Source organism: Chiloscyllium plagiosum, unplaced genomic scaffold (assembly GCF_037043375.1).
Source record: "Chiloscyllium plagiosum isolate Xiang-an unplaced genomic scaffold, Cpla_swu_hap1 HiC_scaffold_12, whole genome shotgun sequence".
NCBI classification, from domain to species: domain Eukaryota; kingdom Metazoa; phylum Chordata; class Chondrichthyes; order Orectolobiformes; family Hemiscylliidae; genus Chiloscyllium; species Chiloscyllium plagiosum.
The window spans coordinates 106,896,498-106,914,810 of NW_028270150.1; the positions used below are offsets into that span (position 1 = coordinate 106,896,498).

Consider the following 18,313-nt stretch of genomic DNA (forward strand, 5'->3'; position numbering starts at 1 on the left):
AGAATCCTTTCTCTACAAGAATCTCAGGGAGTCCCTCTCCCACTGCAACTCCCAGGTCATTTCCTCTGCCCTGAAGCTCTTCAACCATGTCCTGAAACAAACTCGCTACCACTGCCACATTTGCTTCCTCAGAGGAAGTGGTGGAGGCTAGTACAATTACAACATTTAAAAGGCATCTGGATGGGTATATAAATGAGTGGTTTAGAGGGATATGAGCCAAGTACAGGTAAATGTGATTAGATTTATTGAGGATATCTGGTCAGCATGGCCAAGTTGGATTGAAGGATCTGTTTCTATGCTCTATGATGCTATGACTGTAGTGAGGCTGGTAGGACAGGCTCATTGAGTTACTTGGAATGTGGAGCACAGAAATGGGCCATTTGGTCCAACTAGTCTGTTCTGTTATTTACTGTGCATGCAAACCTCCTCCCACTTTAATTCACTAAAATCTATTGGCATATCACTCCATTTCTTTCTCACTTGTGTACTTAGCCAGTTTCCCCTTAAATGCATGTTTTGCTATGTATCTCATTTGCTTCTTCTGTTAGCAATTTCCGTGGAACATAGAATATAGAATAATACAGCGCAATACAGGCCTTTCAGCCCTCGATATTGTGCTGACCTCTTATCCTACTCTCAGATCAAACTAACCTACATACCTTTCATTTTGCTATCATCCATGTGCCTATCCAAGAATCGCTTGCATGTCCCTAATGTATCTGATTTAAGCACTCTCTAAATAAAGAGGTTACTCCTGAATATTTGTTAAAAATTATTTATGGCTATCTATATTCCTGGCTCTGTAAGTGATCTGCATAGAAGTGGATAAACCTACTCCATGTTTATACCTCACTGAGCACAATTTTGACTTTTATTCTTTCATGTAATAAATAGCAAGCAGTCAATGTTTTGAATGCTGGGTCACATGATCACTTAACTAGATAACAGGCAATGCAAGGATGTTGCTTTTTTAAAGATCTCTAATTTAATTTTTAAAAACCCTATCTACAATCTGTTGTGCTCAGAAAATCACTTCCAATAAACCTGGAATCAAGACAAAAAGCTCACATAGATAGTGATCGTATGAAAAAAAAACAAAACCAGCAGTCTGCTTTTATGCTTTATGTTGCCATAACTAACAGTTTTCTTTTCAACTTTGCCATTCTAATTCAACAGAAATATTAAAAGGCAATAAGTGAGGGAAGGATTATGGTCCTTCAGTATTCAAGTTTGGAAAAGCAAACTTTTATGAAAAATATATGCACTCACCATCCCCAAAATTAAAATGAAAGGTAGTAATTTAGTTCCAGTTATATTTTAAAACATTACAATCACCTCGGAGTTCACTTCGACTGGGAACATGCTCTAATGGCTCACCATGATTGTATTAATTGCATAAAAATGGTATATGGTGCAGATTTCTGTCATTATAATTCTCTTCTGCTGGAAAAGGATAAGGTTTTCTTTTGAACTCATAAGTGAAGTGATCTTGAGGTCCTATTAATCTTGTAAAATTAGGTGTCTATCTACTGTGCCAGTGGGAATTTTCTTCCAAGCTATGTACTTCTTGAAGTTGTTGAGTCTGGAATGTCCATCCTGTTTCTCTGGTGCAAAGTCATCAAGATGGGAAAGTGGTCTGTGTTTGCCATAGAGAAATGAAGATGGTAGTGGAAAAAGAGGGTGAGGCCTGTCATTCCATCTGTTGTAACGGGGGAGTGTCAAAATCTCTAGCAGAAGGAGGCAGAGTTCCATATGATGAGCCACATTGTGAATCTGGTTCTGGACAATCATTGAGCAGCAGTCTTGAGCAATGTGGTCCTTTACAATAATGCAAAATGAAAGGCTCCAGTATTTTTTGTTTTAGTTCCGGCTCTGCATCAAACATGTCACTTCCTAAATTAATTCTCATTAGTCTGCTGTGAAGGTCAGTCAAATTTACATCTCCATCCATTTTATGGTCGCGATCATTTTTGAAAAGTTCAATTGATGTTTCAGGGTCCAGTTCTTCTGCATAAATGAGGTATCTACAGATCAGTTCTATTAATTCTATCACTACAGTGAACTCCAATTATTTTATCATTATCTACATTTTCCTATAAGAGCTTTGTAATGCTCTGTTTAAACTATAGAATTGTAGCATCATCCAGTACTTCAAGTCTAACAGTGTAGATTTTTTGATTGTGTACACTTTTAGGCAAATCCTTCTCTACATAGTAATGAATCATATGCGTTAAACCAATAGTCAATCCAAGCTCCACATTCTGCTCTTTGGTTTTAGCTATTAGGTCATTTGGAGAAAACTTCTGATTAGCTGTAAGCCTGTGACTTATAGCCCCTTTCAAAGTTCTTGGTTTACATTTTCCAGTTCATATAATACACTTATCAGGAGCCATATACTTGTTCACTGTAGCTTAAATGAGCCCAGTCTTTTTCATATAAACTTTGAAGTATTGTAGAACTACTGCTCCCCCTCTATCCCCAGCACCCAACCTGAGTACAAAGCTGCTCTTATCGTACAGAACCCAATGCCAATTTTTTTCTTTAGAGCCATAATTTATTTTCTGTCTCTAATTGCCCTAGACAAAGTGGTCATGAGCTGCCTTCTTGAATTATCTGAGTCCATGTGGTGTAAGTAGACCTACAATGTGGTCGTTCAAGAGCTTTGACCCAGCAACACTGAAGGAATAATGGTATATTTCAGGTTACAATGTTGTGTGGCTTGGAGGGGTGATCTTAGATGGTGGTGTTCCTGTGTATCTGTTGACTTAGTTCTTCCCGATTTGCAGTGGTCTTGCGAACATGCTGTTGAGGGTGTCTTGGTGAGTTGTTGCTGTGTATCTTCTGATGTTACACACTGCAAAGATTCTTGATGAGAGCTTCCAGGCTTCTATTGGTTCTGCTGGCCTCCAAATGTGTGAAGCAGCCCTTAATTAGCCAATTGAGGGCTTCAGTTGGGATAATGGGAATGCTATGTAATTGAGGACAAGTGGGTGAGAGCATGGGAAAAAGGCTCACTGGGAGTTTTGAGCTCTAGGCAAATCGGACGGTGGGGCAGCATGAAACTCTCCTCTGAATTAAGGAATTCTTTAGGACAACTCTCACCCTTCTCAATTTACACGGGTGAATTAGTGCTTGTCTGCTCAGTTATTCCTGACGGTTACTTTCTTTGAATTTTTCTATTTTCCTTGTCAATCAATTTTACCATCATTTTAGGAAGCTCAGAGAAACAGGGATCTTGGGGTTCTAGTCCACAGACTAAGAGTTGGATAGGCTATTATGGTCTTGAAAGTAGCATATAGGATGCTTGCCTTTATCAGTCGAGGCATAGATTATAAGAACAGGAAGGTTATTTTGTAGCTGTACAGAACTTTGGTGATTTCACAGTTCTGGCCATCAAACTATAGGAAGGATTCAGTTGCATTGGAGTGGGTGCAGGGGATATTCACCAGGATGTTGCCTGAGATGGAGCATTCCAGTGATGAGGAGAGGCTGTTTTCTTAGCTGCAGAGAAGGTTGAAGTATGGCCTGATAGAGGCAGATAAGATTATGAGAGTCATCGACAAGGTGGATAGAAAACAGCTGCTCCTCTTAGTTGAAAGGTAAATAATAAGAAAGCACATAGTTAAAGTGAAAGGCAAGAGGTTAGATGGGATTTGAGGAAAGCTTTTTCACCCAGAGAGTGATGGGGTCTGGAATGCACTGTTTGGGGGCAGGGGCAGGGGTGGGGAGGGTAAGTTGAGGCAGGTAACCTACAGCCTTCAAAAGGTACTTGGATGAACACTTGAAGTGTCATAACATTCAAGACTTTGGGCCCTCTGTGGAAAAGAGGGACTTGTGTGGGCACTAGCAATTGTTTTGGCAGTATGGAATCAGTGGGCCAAAAGGCCTGTTCTATAGCATATCATTCTGTGATCATCTCTCATGTCTCCATACTTTTGAGTGATGTCAAACCAAGGCTTTTTATATTTGATTCATAAATAATCTTTGAAATAAGGAGTGATTAAGATCTTCAGGATTAGCTGACACTTAGACTAACGCAGCACATGATGTTCAGAATGATTGGTACCTTTGTACCTTTTGTAACTTGAATATCTGTTTGAAGATACTTTAGGATGAAAGCTGGGAGGCAGAAGTAACCAGAAAGGCCTCATATGCAGTATTTGTCACAGAACAGTGATTGTGCTTCCAAAATAATTTATTAGATGTGATGATTATCTTCTATCCAAGTGTAATTTGTCACTTTAACAGCACATATAACTGCATTTCATACAGAAATTATAGTACAGTAGGAACTAGCATGTGTTAGTGTTAGCTGTTCTGTTGAAGCCAACTGCACTTAGTTCCAATTCCTGAACACTTTGCCTATTTTCTTAATGTTGAGTACTGCAGTAGAATAAAAGATGTTTTGCATTGGCTACAAAGAACTGTGATTGATCATACTGAGGTTTCAGATTAAATGTGTCCTGTAGAATTTTCATTCATCTATACTTCTGATCAATACTTCATGATGTATATGCACTGGTTTTAGTTGATTCAGTGAATGAGAGGGGGTTAATAAGCATCTGATGGAGAAAGGAATCGAGGATTAAATATGTAGGATGAGATGAAATAACTGGGAATAGGTACCTGAGAAGCACAAACCCTGGTATGGACCTGTAGGGATGAATAACCAGAGTGTATGTTGTAAATTTAAGGTAAACGCAAGCTCATCCAAAGCGCCTCAGCTTATATCCAAACTTGCTTCAAGTTCCATTTACCCATGACTTGGTGATCTACATTGGCTCCCTATTTGGCAGTGTCTTGAACTTAAAATTCTCATCCTATTCTTAATCCCAACCATGGGCTTGTGCTCCCTATTTCTGTAACCTTCTTCAGCACCACATATCTCTGGGATATCTGCACCTCTTCAATCCTGATACCTTGGGCATTTTCAAAGCTTAAACAGTGGTGCCTGAGTTCGAAGCTCTGGAATTCCTTCCCTAATCCCTTCTCCTTCGCTAATGCTCTCTGCTCCTTTAAAACACCCTCTTAATCTGTCCTTTATTAAACTTTTGGTCAACTGAGCTCATAACTCCTTTTGTGAGTTGGTGTCAAATTTTGCTTGACAAGGCGTCTCTGTGCAGTGCTTTCAGATGCAGATACAAACATAGAAACAAATAAAACAGAAGCATGAGTAGGCCATTCGGTCCCCTCAAGACTGCCCCTCTTTCCAATATGATCATGACTGATGATCCAGCTCTGTATCCTATTCCCATGTCTCCCCCATACCCTTTGATCATTTTAGGCCTAAGATACCAAGTATGTGTCAAAAAAGTGAGTTTTAGTCCATACACAATTAGAGTAAAAGATTGGAAAGCACCATGACAGGTGCTTTATTTGGTCACTGTGGCACGTATTCTCATGGGTCACAGTAACTGAAAGCTGAATTTATATCTCGAGATTTTATTTGCTTCTAAAGCTATAGTCAATACTAATTATTGTGTTTACCATCCCAGTCAGTATTGTTTTCCTCTTCCTACTTCCCACAAATGCTGCCCACATTTCCTTCTCCTGTTCGCCTAGGCCTGATTCTTCTGGGGACTTTTCACACGTTCCTTTCTGTTTTCAAGAATGGCTGTGACAGCACTGTTCCTTCTGAGTCAGAATGTTGTGGTTTCAAGACCAATGCAAAGCTTGGGCAACATCTTTCATACCTTCAACCCCTTGAGATCTCTGCAGTCCTCTCATTCTCTTGCTTTGAGTAGCCCTGATTTCCTTTGTTCCACCATTGGTGGCCATTCTTCAAGTTGCCTGACTCCTAAACTCTGGAATTCATGAGGTTTTGCTGCAGCTCTATAAAACTCTGGTTAGACCACACTTGGAATATTGTGTCCAGTGCTGGTTGCCTCATTATAGGAAGAATGTAGATGCTGTAGAGAGGATGCAGAGGAAATATATCAGAATGCTGCCTGGATTGGAAGGTTTGTATTTTGAAGAAAGGTTGAGTGAGCTAGGGCTTTTCACACTGGAGAGAAGAAGGATGAGGTGTGATTTGATAGAGATGTACAAGGTAATGAGAGGCACACTGTAATGATAGAGTAGATGGCCAGAGACTTTTCCCCAGGGCAGAAACGGCTGTCACAGGGGGTCATAATTTTAAGGTGGTTGGAGGAAGGTATAGGGGAGGTGTCAGAGGTAAGTTCTTTATGCAGAGAGTGATGAGTGTGTGGAATGCACTGCCAGTAGTGGTAGTAGAGTCAGAGACATTAGGGACATTTAAGCGACTGACACATGAACAGCAATAAATGAGGGGTGTGTAGGTTAGGTTGATTTTAGATTAAGATAACTGCTCCGCACAACGTCGTGGACCGAAATTATGGCCCACTGTGCTGTACTATGTTCTATATCTTTTACCTTTACTAGAACAAGCCAAATAATAATGTTTTAATGGCACATTTGAAATGCATTGTTCAATGAAACAACAGTTCTTGTGCTGTCACTGTCAAGCTAAGTAAAAAATCACACAACACCAGGTTATAGTCCAACAGGTTTAATTGGAGGCACACTAGCTTTCTGAGCAACGCTCCTTCATCAGTTGGTGAAGGAGCGTCGCTCCGAAAGCTAGTGTGCTTCCAATTCAACCTGTTGGACTATAACCTGCTGTTGTGTGATTTTTAACTTTGTACACCCCAGTCCAACACCGGCATCTCCAAAGCATGACTGTCAAGCTAAATTGTGTTCAAAACGTAGTGTGAACCATTGGCCTGCTAAATCGGAGGGCAAAAGTGGAACCATTTACCAACTGAGCTGATGCTGTTCAAGAATCTTTAAAAAGAGTTATTTTATTTTTGCTTTTTTAAAATATTGGAGGGACCCTGTTTATTCCTTGCTTGCAGAAAATATTTAGCACTCAAGAAAATACACAGCACATCAACATTAGGATAACATCTATCTATTTAGACATTAGAATTGATTGGAGTAAGAATTAAGTCAGTGCAGGTAAATTATCATTGAAAAGGTACATGGAGAAGCAAACAAACAAAAAATGCAACAGTGTTAAATTCTTTATCTGAGAAGTTTGTAAAGGTATAAGCTGTTCGCAATAATTTTATTTCCTCATGATCAGAAATGATGTTTGTGTGTTAATCGATGTAGCATAGATATTGTCTGAGGTATTATTTTCCATATTGCAGATCTTGGCTGCTGGTGCAGGCTGGCATTACTAGAAATAAAGACTTGCGTACATAGGATGCACTTCATCGTCTCTCGAACATCCCAAATAGTTGTTCTGCCAAGTCGGTATATTTTTGAAGTGTAGTCACTGTTGGCATGTAGGAAGTGTGGCAGACAATTTACACATAGCAGGCTGCCGCAAACAGCAATGTGATAACAAATGGATCGCCCATTTTAGTAATGTTAGTTTAGAGATAAATATTTCCCACAAACTTTTCTAATCTTGAAAAAATGCTGTGTGGTCTTTTTAGCCAATGCTAGAGGGTAGAGAGGCTTGAATTATTCTTAAATTATTAAATGCACAACTTTCTCTCTTGAAAATGGAGAGTGAAAGATAAGCTGTGAAGTTGTATTGTGTTCATGCTTGCACACTGCTTACGCATTTACAACACATATGGACAGTGCTCTGTACAATAGGAATATTGGCCATAATTTTACAGCCTCCCTACCCCAATAAATGGCCATTTAAGGTCCTCTACCTGGTGCTATCAGGTTTTGCCAGAGTTGCTTGGGCACCATATCACGTAGGGACATGGCCCTGTAAAATTTGAACACTTTGTGCAAGCACTGAGGGTGACAAGGGCACGAAATGTACCCAGGCTGGGGTTTTCAATGTCCACCACTAAGTGGCTTGGCAGCAGTACGACTGGTCAAGCTGGTTGGGTCCTAAAGGTCATTAGCTGGTAGACTGAATGTGTGGTAGGTGATGAGGGAAACAACAAGAGGGAAAAACATACTTGACTTCATCCTTACCAATCTGCCAGCTACAGATGCATCTGGTCCATGATGGTAGGAGTGGCCACCATGCAGTCCTCTTGGAGACAAAGTCCCACATTCACATTGAGAATACTCTCTGTCGTGTCATGTGGCGCTATTGTTGTGCTAAATGGGACAGACTTTAAATAGATCCAGCAATTCAAGACTGGTCATCCATGAGGCTCTGTGGGCCACCATATGCAACTTCATACCTGGCAAGTCAGGAGTGTGATCGCATACTCCCCACTTGGCTGGATGAGTGCAACTCTAACAAAGCTCAGGAGGCTTGACACCATCCAGGAAAAAGCAACCTGCTTGATTGGCACAACATCCACTCCCTCCATCACTGACAGTCAGTAGCAGCAGTGTATACTATCGTCAAGATGCACATAATTCACCAAAGATCCTTCAACAGCCCCTTCCGAACCAATGACCACTTCCATCTCGAAAGTCGAGAGCAGAAAATACATGCCACTGACTACCCTGACTTGGAAATTTATCACTGTGGCTGGGTCAAAATCCTCAAATTCCCTTCTGAAGAGCATGGTGGGTCTATGTATAGCAGGTAAATTGCAGTGACACATGAAGGCAGTTCACCACCACCTTCTTAATGGATGGACAATAAATGCTAGCCTGAATGTATAATTGAATGAATTACAATAATGACAGTCTTGGATGAAGAAGGAATAGTGTAGATGATATTCTGTGTCCCAGGCAGAGCATGCTTAGCAAATACTACCTCCAGTCGAAAGCTCCACTTATAAACCAACCCAACAAGGCCTGTCTGGTTAATTCTTCCTATCCTGACTTCACTTGTCTGCACTCACCTTGAATCTTGGAGAAAGTGAGCACTGCAGATGCTGGTGATCAGAGTGTGGTGCTGGAAAAGCACAGCCTGTCAGGCAACATCCGAGGAGCAGGAGAATCGACGTTTTGAGCATAAGCTTGTCATCACGAATCCTGATGAAGGGCTTATGCTCGAAATGTCGAATCTCCTGTTTCTCGGATGCTGCCTGACCGGCTCACCTTGAATCTGCTGCTCCAGAACCTCCTGTAGTCCCGGCTGAAGCTACCTTATGCCTCAGAGATTGGAGGGCATGACTTCAGACCTGAGAATGGTCACTCTGATCATGGCCTTGAGGGTTTAGTAAAGTTCCTTGCCACTTTCTGGATGGTGAGTAGAGCCACCATGTAATAGCCTGGCCACAATTTATTTTAAGCATAAGTATTTCTTCAGTTGCCTTCACTGCTGTGTTTTCATTTCTTTACAGACAAGTATAAAAGAAGGATTTTTACTGAAGCAAACCAGCTCATTTCAACGTTGGAAAAGGAGATACTTCAAGCTGCGGGGAAGGACGCTTTATTATGCCAAGGATTCAAAGGTAAAAATAAGCAGACAAAAGTATCCAGCTTGTTGCCGTCATACTGATGTGTCTTGATCAACGATTTGGAAAATGAGTTCACCACATACTCCGCAAACTCCACCACTTGAAAAGAAAGATACATGTTTCCGTACACCTGTTTGTGTCTGTTATCTCATCATTTCATCCCAATGCATTTGAAAGCTAATTAAATACTTCAGAAGTGTGGTCACCATTCTAATTTAGGAATTGCCGCTCCTAATGTTTATACAGCAACTTACACAACAGAGGAGCACCTGACCTTACTAGTAGGATTCCAAAACAGAAATTGCTGTTCAGAAGAAAGGTTACTGGACTTGAAGCATTATCTCTACTTTCCGCTGTAGCAGCGATTTCTGTTTTTATTTCTGGTTTCCAGCATTCAGAATTCTTTTTTTTTTACCAGTAGGATTGTTACTGACCAGTTTGCACAGAAGAAATCTTTTGCTTTTCTTTGAAACTGAGTTGTATTGACTGGAAGATAAAAAATTAAGGTACCTGTGCAAGTTTCTTTTTAAAACTTTTCAAAAACTTTGTGCTGAATGGCCTCCTCAGAATAGCAGTTAATCAGTATATTTATGTCACACTGATTCTCAGATTCTTCAAGTGCTGGTTTTGTGTGTTCAAGTGGCACCCGCATTGACTAGTTGACAGCTCATTCAATATCTTTTGTGCCACACACTGACTCACTGCTTTCCATTTTGCTTGTTTGTGGGCCTCCAACCTTTATTTAGTATTTGACACCTGCTGTTCACAAAACCTCTGGCATATTGAGAAAATTACTGATCTGACACAAGAGCTTATTTAGTAAATAAAGACATGAAGATGTTGACTTCTGTGAATGAGCTTACTAAACAAGCTTCCATGTCACGATCTTTTGTTTGGGTTTAAATGTTTGCCTTTTCTTTCATTATCCTGTTTAAACAATATATTTGGAAGATTTGTACAGCTCATGCAAGTATTTTCATTAAGGATTTTTTTGACAAACCCTTTTGCACGATGGAGGTTAGAGTTGGGCACAAATGGGCCTTGGGCTCCGGGGAAGTCCCAGCTTCCGTGCATCTGTGGCACTTATGTAAGAAGTTTAAATTAATCTAGATTGCTAGTTTTACCTTGCCTAGATTGATCTGTGTCCCAACAACAGTGCATCAGATGGCAAAACGCACAACTACATCAGTAATTTACTTATACTTACCAAAGTTCTTACACAGATGTATTTGGAGCTGAACAGCATGAAGAAAATCAACTGGAATCTCTCCATACTCCAGTAACTTCCCAATCCCTCCTGCCTGTGTGTACCCATTGCATGCCTTGACATAATGTGCCCTTGCCATCCCAGCAGTGTTCACCTACCCCTCGTAAATACTGAACAGTGGAGGGGGTGAATAGTTGGAGTTGGAGGTGACGATGGGGATGGATGGGGTGTAAGTGTTGTAGGGAGAGGGATGATGGGAGAGGTGTTTTGGTGGGAAATTGACAGCGCCATGTAAAACCATCAAAGCTGATAAAGTGAGAAGAGCAGCATGGTGACTTAACGGTTAACACTGCTGCCTCTCACTGCCTGTGACCTGGGTTTGATTCCATCCTTGGTGACTGTCTGTGTGGAGTTGGCACATTCTCCCAGTGTCTGTGAGGGTTTCGTCTAGGTGCTCTGGTTTCCTCCCACAGTCCAAAGATGTGCACATTAAGTAGATTGGCCGTGCTAAATTGCCCATTGTGTCCAGGAATGTGCAAGCTAGATGGATTAGCCATGGAAAATGCAGAGTTACCAGGACAGAGTGGGGGAGTAGGTTTGGGTGGATTGTTGTTTGGAGGGGCGGTGTGGAGTTGATGGGCCAAATGCCCTGCTTTGATGCAATAGGAATTCTATGATTCTTAGGACAGATTTCAGGGAAAGTGTCGTTAGTTGATGATGAGCTAAAGGATTGTGATTTTGACGGGATTTAGAATTGTAAATTGTTTGACTTTGTTCTCCTCTGCATCCCTGTTGGAGCCTGCATCACAATCTCCAAAGGCTCCAGGACAATTGTAAGTGGTTGGTTTACAATGCAGTCTGCATTGGATTCATCATTTCCAACATTGACTTGAAGATCTGGGCCAGACTTTGTTTGTACCATTGGTCAGGATCACGATGAGATGTGTGCACAGTTTGTACCATCAGTCAGGGTCACAGTGAGATGTGTACACGGTTTGTGCCATTGCTCAGGGTCACAGTGAGATGTGTACACAGTTTGTACCATTGCTCAGGGTCACAGTGAGATGTGTGCACAGTTTGTACCATCGGTCAGGGTCACAGTGAGATGTGTACACGGTTTGTGCCATTGCTCAGGGTCACAGTGAGATGTGTACACAGTTTGTACCATTGCTCAGGGTCACAGTGAGATGTGTGCACAGTTTGTACCATTGCTCAGGGTCACAGTGAGATGTGTACATGGTGTGTACCATTGCTCAGGGTCACAGCGAGATGTGTACATAGTTTGTACCATTGCTCAGGGTCACAGTGAGATGTGTACATGGTTTGTGCTGTTGGTCAGGGTCACGGTGAAATGTGTACATGGTTTGTAATGTTGGTCAGAGTCACGGTGAGATATGTACATGGTTTGTACTGTTGCTCAGGGTCATGGTGAAATGTGTACATGGTTTGTACTATTGGTCAGGGTCACAGTGAGATGTGTACACGGTTTGTACCATTGCTCAAGGTCACAGTGAGATGTGTACATGGTTTGGACCATCGGTCAGGGTCACAGTGAGATGTGTACAATGTTTGTACTCTTGATCAGGGTCATGGCGAGATGTGTACACAGTTTGTACCATTGCACAGGGTCATGATAAGATGTGTACATAGTTTTTCCCCTTGAACAGGGTCTCAATGAGATGTGTACATGGTTTGTACCGTTGGTCAGGATCACAATGAGATGTGTAAACAGTTTGTACCGTTCATCAGGGTCACAGTGAGATGTATAATGTAGCATTGCTCAAGATCTCAGTGAGGTGTGTACATGCTTTGTAGCAGAGGTCAGGGTCACAGTGAGATGTGTACAAGTTTTGTACCATTGGTCACGATCATGGCGAGAAGTGTACACAATGTGTACCATTGCTCAGGGTTATGATGAGATGTGTACATAGTTTTTACCCTTGATCAGGGTCACAATGAAATGTGTACACGGTTTGCACCGTTGATCAGGTTTATGATGCGATGTACCATTGGTCAGTATCACAATGAAATGTGTACATGGTTTGGACCATCGGTCAGGGTGACAGTGAAATGTGTACACAATTTGTACTGTCGGCCAGGGTCACAGTGAGATGTGTACCTAGTTTGTACCATTGGTCACATCATGATGAGATGTGTGCATAGTTTGTACATTGGTCAGGGTCACGATGATATGTGTACATGGTTTGTATTGTTGGCTAGGGTCACGGTGAAATGTGTACATGGTTTGTAATGTTGGCCAGGGTCATGATGAAATGTGTACATGGTTTGTAATGTTGGTCAGGGTCACGGTGAGATGTGTACATGATTTGTAATGTTGGTCAGGGTCACGGTGAGATGTGTACATGGTTTGTACTCTTGGTCAGGGTCACGGTGATATGTGTACATGATTTGTATTGTTGGCTAGGGTCACGGTTAAATGTGTACATGGTTTGTAATGTTGGCCAGGGTCATGATGAGATGTGTACATGGTTTGTAATGTTGGTCAGGGTCACGGTGAGATGTGTACGTGGTTTGTAATGTTGGTCAGGGTCACGGTGAAATGTGTACATGGTTTGTACTGTTGGCCAGGGTCACGGTGAAATGTGTACATGGTTTGTAATGTTGGTCAGGGTCACGGTGAAATGTGTACATGGTTTGTACTGTTGGTCAGGGTCACGGTGAGATGTGTACATGATTTGTAATGTTGGCCAGGGTCACGGTGAAATGTGTACATGGTTTGTACTCTTGGTCAGGGTCACGGTGATATGTGTACATGATTTGTATTGTTGGCTAGGGTCACTGTTAAATGTGTACATGGTTTGTAATGTTGGCCAGGGTCATGATGAGATGTGTACATGGTTTGTAATGTTGGTCAGGGTCACGGTGAAATGTGTACATGGTTTGTACTGTTGGTCAGGGTCACGGTGAGATGTCTACATGATTTGTAATGTTGGCTAGGGTCACGGTAAATGTGTAGAGTTGTATCATTGGTTGCGGCCGCGATGAGATGTGTGCACAGTTTTTGCCGTCGATCAGTGTCACTGTGATATGTGTACACATTTTGTACTGTCAGTCAGGATCACGCTGAGATGTATACACAGTATGTACCGTCAGTCAGGGTCACGGTGAGATGTGTACACTGTTTGTTCAATTCATCAGGGTCACAGTGAGCTGCCGGTTTTGACAGGCTGACCTTTAATGGTGTGAATAGTTACTTGAGCAATTTCATGGTGCTATTACAGCATAGAGCCATTGATCAGAGGTGTTGCTCATTTCTGTGCAATAGCTGTTACATTTGGGATTTACCTGTTAAATTTGTGGCATATAGTTTTATCGAAGGCTGGTTACCCGTGGGTTTGAGAAAGGTTGACTGTGAAAGTTGATCCAAAAGAATCAATCTTGTTTCATTGTGCTAATAATGAGGTCACTTGTGGACTGCCAGGGATATGAGCTAAGCTACTGAAGTCACCAGAAGACACCAGAAGTATCTGTAAACTCACCCTATTTGATGATGATTATTATTGACAAATTCTAACGCCTGTCATTTTGAGTGTCAGTGATTTTGCAATTGTGAAAGGACCGGTTTAATCTAAGTGGAAAGCCTTACATTTCACAATTTTTCCAAAGTGCTTTACGGCCCATAAACTGATTTTGATGTGTCATCTGTACTACAGCGTGAGAAATGCGACAGACACTTTATACACAGCACAATCCCATAAACAGCACCATAATAATGACTTCATAATCTGATTTTACTCGTTTTGTTTGAGGGTTAGAAGTTCATCAGCACACTGGCCAGAACTCGTCTTTTTTTTATTTTTTTTAATGCTGTGTTGCAGGAACTTTCTTCATTTGAGAGATCAGACAGTTTAAGGTTTGAAATGATGGAGGAACACACAAACATTAGCAGGAGTAAGCCACTCGATTTTCCGAGCTTGCTCTGCCCTTCACTGGGTTTGTGGCCGATCTGGTTGTAATTGCAAGTCTGTTTTCCTTTCTGCTCATCATTAACCTTAGCTTTGAATAAATTAAATGACTCCACCACTCTCTGAGGAAGAGAATTGTACAAATTTGCTGCATTTTGGGAAAGCAAATCTTAGCAGGATTTATACACTTAATGGTAAGGTCCTAGGGAGTGTTGCTGAACAAAGGGACCTTGGAGTGCAGGTTCAAAGCTCCTCGAATATGGAGTCGCACGTAGATAGGATAGTGAAGAAGGCATTTGGTATGCTTTCCTTTATTGGTCAGAGTATTGAGTACAGGAGTTGGGAGGTCATGTTGCGGCTGTACAGGACATTGATTAGGCCACTGTTGGAATATTGCATGCAATTCTGGTCTCCTTCCTATCGGAAAGATGTTGTGAAACGTGAAAGGGTTCAGAAAAGATTTACAAGGCTGCTGCCAGGTTTGGAGGATCTGAGCTACAGGGAGAGGCTGAACAGGGTGGGGCTGTTTTCCCTGGAGCGTCAGAGGTTGAGGGGTGATCTTATAGAGGTTTACAAAATTATGAGAGGCATAGATAGGGTAGATAGACAAAGTCTTTTCCCTGGGGTTGGGGAGTCCAGAACGAAAGGGCATAGGTTTAGGATGAGAAGAGAAAGATATAAAAGAGACCTGCGGGGCAACTTTTTCATGCAGAGGGTGGTACGTGTATGGAATGAGCTGCCAGAGGATGTGGTGGAGGCTGGTACAATTGCAACATTTAAGAGGCATTTGGATGGGTATATGAATAGGAAGGGTTTGGAGGGATATGGGCCGGGCGCTGGCAGGTGGGACCAAATTGGGTTGGGGTATCTGGTCGGCATGGACAGGTTGGACCGAAGGGTTTGTTTCCATGCTGTACATCTCTATGACTCTCTCTCCGTTTTAAAACAATTAATATAGTGACATCAATACGAGCAGGATAGTACATTATCTAAAGTAATGAGGCAGTAAGTACAAAAGATGACTATTAAGGCTTTCACAATATTATGTGACCACGATATCCGCACTGATCTGATTGCCTACATTCCAATCCCTTTCACCCATATGTAGCCATGCTTTCAAGATTGAGAGAGAATATGATTGCGTTATCCAGTCACTGCCTGGATAGCTTGGTAGATTAAGTCAGTAAATTAGCTGGCTGAACTGGAAGGCTTGTTTTCAGATGTTTTGTCACCATGACTAGATAACATCATCAGTGTGAGTCTCCAGTGAAGCGCTGGTGTTATGTCCCGCCTCTCTATTTATAGGTCTTGGTTTCTTAAGGTGGGTGATGTCACTTCCAGTTCTTTTTTTCAAGAGAAGGTAGATAGGATCTAAATCGATGTGTTTATTGGTGGAGTTCTGGTTAGAATCCCATACCTCTAAGAATTCTCGTGTGTGTCTTTGTTGCGCCCCTCCTAGGATATGTGTGCTGTCCTAGTCAAAATGGTGCCCTTCTTAGTCTATATGTATGGGAACTAGTTATAGTGGGTTGTGTCTTTTGGTGGCTAGTTGATATTCATGTATTCTGATGACAAGTTTCCCGCCTGCACCAATCAACCACACTGCCCTGTGGCCCAACATTTCAACTCCCCCTCCCACTCTTCCGAGGACATGGAGGTCCTGGGCCTCCTTCACCGCCACTCCCTCATCACCAGACGCCTGGAGGAAGAACGCCTCATCTTCCGCCTCGGAACACTTCAACCCAGGGAATCAATGTGGACTTCAACAGTTTCCTAATTTCCCCTTCCCCCACCTCACCCTAGTTCCAAACTTCCAGCTCAGCACTGTCTCCATGACTTGTCCTACCTGCCTATCTTCTTTTCCACCTATCCACTCCACCCTCCCCCCGCCCCCGACCTATCACCTTCATCCCCTTCCCCACTCACCTATTGTACTGAGCTGTAGGTTTGATATCCAGATGTTTCATTACCTGGCTAGGTCTAAATCTCTGCCTGTATTCCTGATGAAGGACTTTTATCTGAAACGTCGATTTTGCTGCTCCTCGGATGATGCCTGAACTGCTCTGCTTTTCCAGCACCACTCTAATCTAGATCCTGTCTGATGTAATGCTTTTTACAGTTCTTGCATGGTATCTTGTAAATGACGATAGATTTGCTGGTAGTATCTAATGGATCCTTTTAGTTTCATTAGTCGCTGTTTAAGTGTGTTGGTAGGTTTGTGGGCTACCATGATGCCAAGGGGTCTGAGTAGTCTGGAAATAATTTCTGATATGTCTTTAAAGTAAGGAAATGTGGCTATAGTTTTTGGTTGCTTTTGTCTGTTTGTTTGGATTTGTTTCTGAAGAATCCGCGGATTGTGTTTATTGGGTACCGGTTTTTTTTGACATTTTCTTCGGCGATTCTCACCCGAAGAGTTACCAAGCTTCGTCAAAATGCCATAAGACATAGGAGCAGAATTAGGCCATTCAGCCCATCGAGTCTGCTCCGCAATTCGATCATGGCTGATATGTTTCTCAGTCTCATTCTCCTGCCTTCTTCTTATAACACTTCATCCCCTTACTAATCCAGAACCTATTTATCCCTGCCTTATATGCACTCGATTACTTGGCCTCCACAGCCTTCTGTGGCAATGAGTTCCACAGATTGACCACGCTTTGGCTGAAGAAATTTCTTCTCCTCTCCATTTTAAAGGATCATCCCTCCACTCTGAGGCCGTACCTAGTTTCTCCCACTGTTGGAAGCATCTTCTCCAGTTCCACTCTACACAGGCCTCTCGGTATTCTGTAAGTTTCAATGAGAGCCCCCTCGCTCTTCTAAACTCCATCAAGTACAGACTCCTCAACTGTTTCTCATGGGACAAGCCCCTCATCCCTGGGATCATTCTTGTAAACCTCTTTGGAACTCCCTCCAGTGCCAACACACTTTCTTTCGATATGGGCCCAAACTGTTTACAGTATTCCAAATGAGGTCCAACCAGAGCCTTATACAGCCTCAGCTTTGCATTTCTCTTGTTTTATTGTGGCCTTTTGAAATGAATGATAACATTGCATTTGCCTTCCTAACTGCCGGCTGAACCTTTATGTTAATAATATGTTGTACAACCTTGTGGAGGAACAGGAAGAAAAATTCAGGTAACAACATAGGCAGCGTGTTTTTGCCTGGGCTTAACTTACTTAGACTATTCAGAAGTAATGCCAGTGAAGTCTAGGTGGTGTTCAAGTCAGATGACCCTGATCTTGACAGGAAATCCAGATATGACCTTGAAAGGCCAATAGAGATGTCAAGAGACAATGCTGAACTAAGATAGTGACCCAAACTAACCACACAGACACCTGTTGCTTGTGGCAAAGCTTGTACGACGTAACGGGTTACAAAGAATAGCAGACAAAAATACATCCTTCCCTGATGTGCACAATGCATTTTACGTTCATTTCGAGCAGAAGGCTAGTGTAACGGTGTCACCTGACAGCCTCAGATGTACCTGTTCCTTCAGTCACTGCTGCAGCCACTTTTTGAAAGTGAACACATGGAAAGCGAGTGGCCCAAATGGAGTCCCTGGTACTGCACTCAGATCGTGCACGGACCAGCTGACAGGAGTCTTTGCTGACATCTTTAATCTGTCCTTACTATGATCTGAAGCCCCCACCTACTTCATGAAGACCACCATCATCTCTGTACCAAAGAAAACTCATGCAGCATGCCTCAATGACTACCGCCCGGGAGCTGTGACCTCCATAATTGTGAAGTGCTTTGAGAGGTTCATGATGGCTCATTTCTGCTCTCCTAGCCTGCCTTGAACCCTTGCAATTTGTTTACGGTCGCAG

At 42.2% G+C, this 18,313-nt stretch overlaps 1 protein-coding gene, 1 long non-coding RNA gene and 1 pseudogene across 6 annotated transcripts in view; 1 reads left to right on the forward strand and 2 right to left on the reverse strand.

The window, feature by feature from the left end:
* The window catches only part of dgkh (diacylglycerol kinase, eta), a 601,101-nt gene that overhangs the window by 212,224 nt on the left and 370,564 nt on the right, over positions 1-18,313 (forward strand). For 4 of the 5 annotated variants that reach the window (XM_043694442.2, XM_043694440.2, XM_043694441.2 and 1 more), the window contains one exon: positions 9,240-9,350. In XM_043694442.2, coding sequence (XP_043550377.1) covers positions 9,240-9,350 — 111 coding nt within the window. Of the gene's footprint in view, positions 1-9,239; positions 9,351-9,726; positions 9,863-18,313 lie in introns of those variants that run through there. The other variant, XM_087993169.1, reaches the window with a different exon arrangement.
* Positions 1-18,313, reverse strand: part of LOC122551881 (uncharacterized) — a 421,034-nt gene that overhangs the window by 206,829 nt on the left and 195,892 nt on the right. The gene's annotated exons all lie outside the window — the stretch shown is intronic.
* On the reverse strand, positions 734-7,385 carry LOC148148683 (uncharacterized; annotated as a pseudogene).